The 2,230-nt window shown below is 46.2% G+C and overlaps 1 protein-coding gene across 1 annotated transcript in view; it reads right to left on the reverse strand.

The window, feature by feature from the left end:
* The window catches only part of Pmar_PMAR022158 (hypothetical protein), a gene marked incomplete at both ends in the record, with an annotated part of 842 nt that extends 639 nt beyond the window's left edge, over nucleotides 1–203 (reverse strand). The window contains one exon of the mRNA XM_002764837.1: nucleotides 180–203. Within this exon, the coding sequence (XP_002764883.1) occupies nucleotides 180–203 (24 nt within the window). The remainder of the gene's footprint in view (nucleotides 1–179) is intronic.
* Nucleotides 204–2,230: the final 2,027 nt, after the last annotated feature.

The following is a 2,230-nucleotide window of genomic DNA, read 5'->3' on the forward strand; positions in this document are numbered from 1 at the left end:
AAAATTTGAGAACAATTTCAAAAAACTGCAAATGCTCGAGGAGGTATATGAGTGATGCACTATAAACTAACCTCACATTACATACAGTTATCACAACCTGAATTCACTTTGATCCGAATTAATAGTCTATAGAGACTACTAGCTTTAGCTGTACTATACCTAAAGATACTGTCCCGCACTTGTTTGTCTACAACAGGCATCATGTTTTACCAGACTCCTAACTACAGTGATCTATACTTGACTGCCTGGGCATTGTAAAGCTACTGCGAAATGGGAGGGATCAATCATGACCGACGGTGGTTGTTTTCTTTCTCTGAACTCGTTGTGTGTCATGCTACAATGACGACCTCTTCGATAAATATATCCGGAGGGATGGCGGCTAGTAGGTCCATATTCATGAACGTTACCTCATATGTCAGAGTGGCTGACCTTTCGATGACCGAGCGCTCATCCCTACCGTGCTATCGTATCCATCATCTGCTCGTATTATGAACATCTGCCTTGACGCCGATCCAATGCATCGTACGTCAGGTATCATGAAATAAGTTCTCAAAAGGCGGCCGAAGAGGCAATAATAATGAATACATCGTGTCCTTCGCGAATCCCTAGCAAAAAGGAATATCATGTTCAGGATGTGGCTCTTCTATCTTGAAGCCGCTCCGAATAACACATTATTCTTATCATAAGCCGCGGTTAGCTCACCTCTTGGCCACAAGGGGTTCACGTCCTCTGCGTTCTCAAATTTCACCACCAGCGCTCTGAGTCTCCTCTAGTAGCTCATCTAACACAACGCGTGGCACTGGCCTGCATTGCAAAGGTCCAACACCACTATGCAGCCCCGAGTAGTGAGGCAATACCTGTAGCACTATCAATCACCAGCAACGAGCCAGTCAGTAGCTCACAAGTGGTATGCTAAAGAGAGGAGGGGAGGCCGTCACTTGAGCTGGTGCTGGCGCTGGATGCGACGGCCACATACCTTGCATAGCGATCGAATGAGCAACCCCCATTTGCTCAGCCAAAATCTGCTACAGGGCTTTCGAGTGGAAAACGACGATACCCGGTGGTGACCTCTTCTTCGGCCTTGGGTGGACGCTCCTTCAATTCTTCTTGAAAATGAGCGTAAGAACAACGCCCAAGAGGACGATACCATGCGAATTCAACGACAACCACACCTTATGAACTCACGTGCACTCTTTGCCATAGCGACAGAGCTCGGTCTTTTGCAGCCTTCTATGTCGGGTTATTGCGACATCTGAGCGGTGCACTCGCTCTAGGTGTGTGAATCACTGTGTAGTTTATGGTGGACTCATAGGTGTTACTGGGACTAGGGGGGGTCCTGGTCGCTCATTATCATTGATAAAAACTGTCGTGTTGATGGTAGTATGATTGAGAAAAGTAAGTCACAGATTATAGCAGATATGTTCATGTCGCACCTTCAACAACGTCACACACAGTCCACATAACCATGTAAGGAACATGGCCATGAAGCGTTGTTACCGTCATGATTATAATCGTCGTAGCACTCACCGCTGCAGTAATATAGCCACCAACACACAAACAGTATCAATACAGAGCTTTCTTCTCACAGTCGTCGTAACTACTACTTATACTACTGCTACTACTCATGCATACAAAGACGATCTACTACTACAACAACAACTAGCGATATAAATGAGCATCATTATAAATAATCATCATAGACTGAGTCGTGTACTAGAAGGTGGTGTCGAAGGTGGTAATAGTCGAGAACATGTGGACAATAGTCGAGATTCGGACATGGCAAATGATAGTAATCCATATGGATGGATTCATACGGCTACTTTGAGTAGCACAGACGACAATCTACTACGACCAGACGAGGGTACTTCAGCTCGACTTGGATCTGCATAACAATAACAGTCAAAGACTATACACTCGAGTTGTTACATGCTGTTCATGCTAACTCCTAGACTGGCCAGATCTCTGGTACCACCAAAGTCACTCTGGGTCTCGACAGCATCATCTACAGGAGAGTAAACAATCCCCACTCAGCGTGTATGTGCCTTACAGTCATTGGCCTTGCTCGTACGGGCACCATGGCCATCTACTGAGGGGGCCTTTGAGGAAGCATCACGGCTCTCATCATGGGAAACCAATCCGGGTGGTTTCGTCAACAAAGCCGAGCTAATGAGAGACTCTGACCTCACTTCTCGTTAGGCTCACCTTGAGTCGTTGACAGAAGCAGTAACAG

This window comes from Perkinsus marinus (genome assembly GCF_000006405.1).
Source record: "Perkinsus marinus ATCC 50983 genomic scaffold scf_1104296976036, whole genome shotgun sequence".
Taxonomy (NCBI): domain Eukaryota; phylum Perkinsozoa; order Perkinsida; family Perkinsidae; genus Perkinsus; species Perkinsus marinus.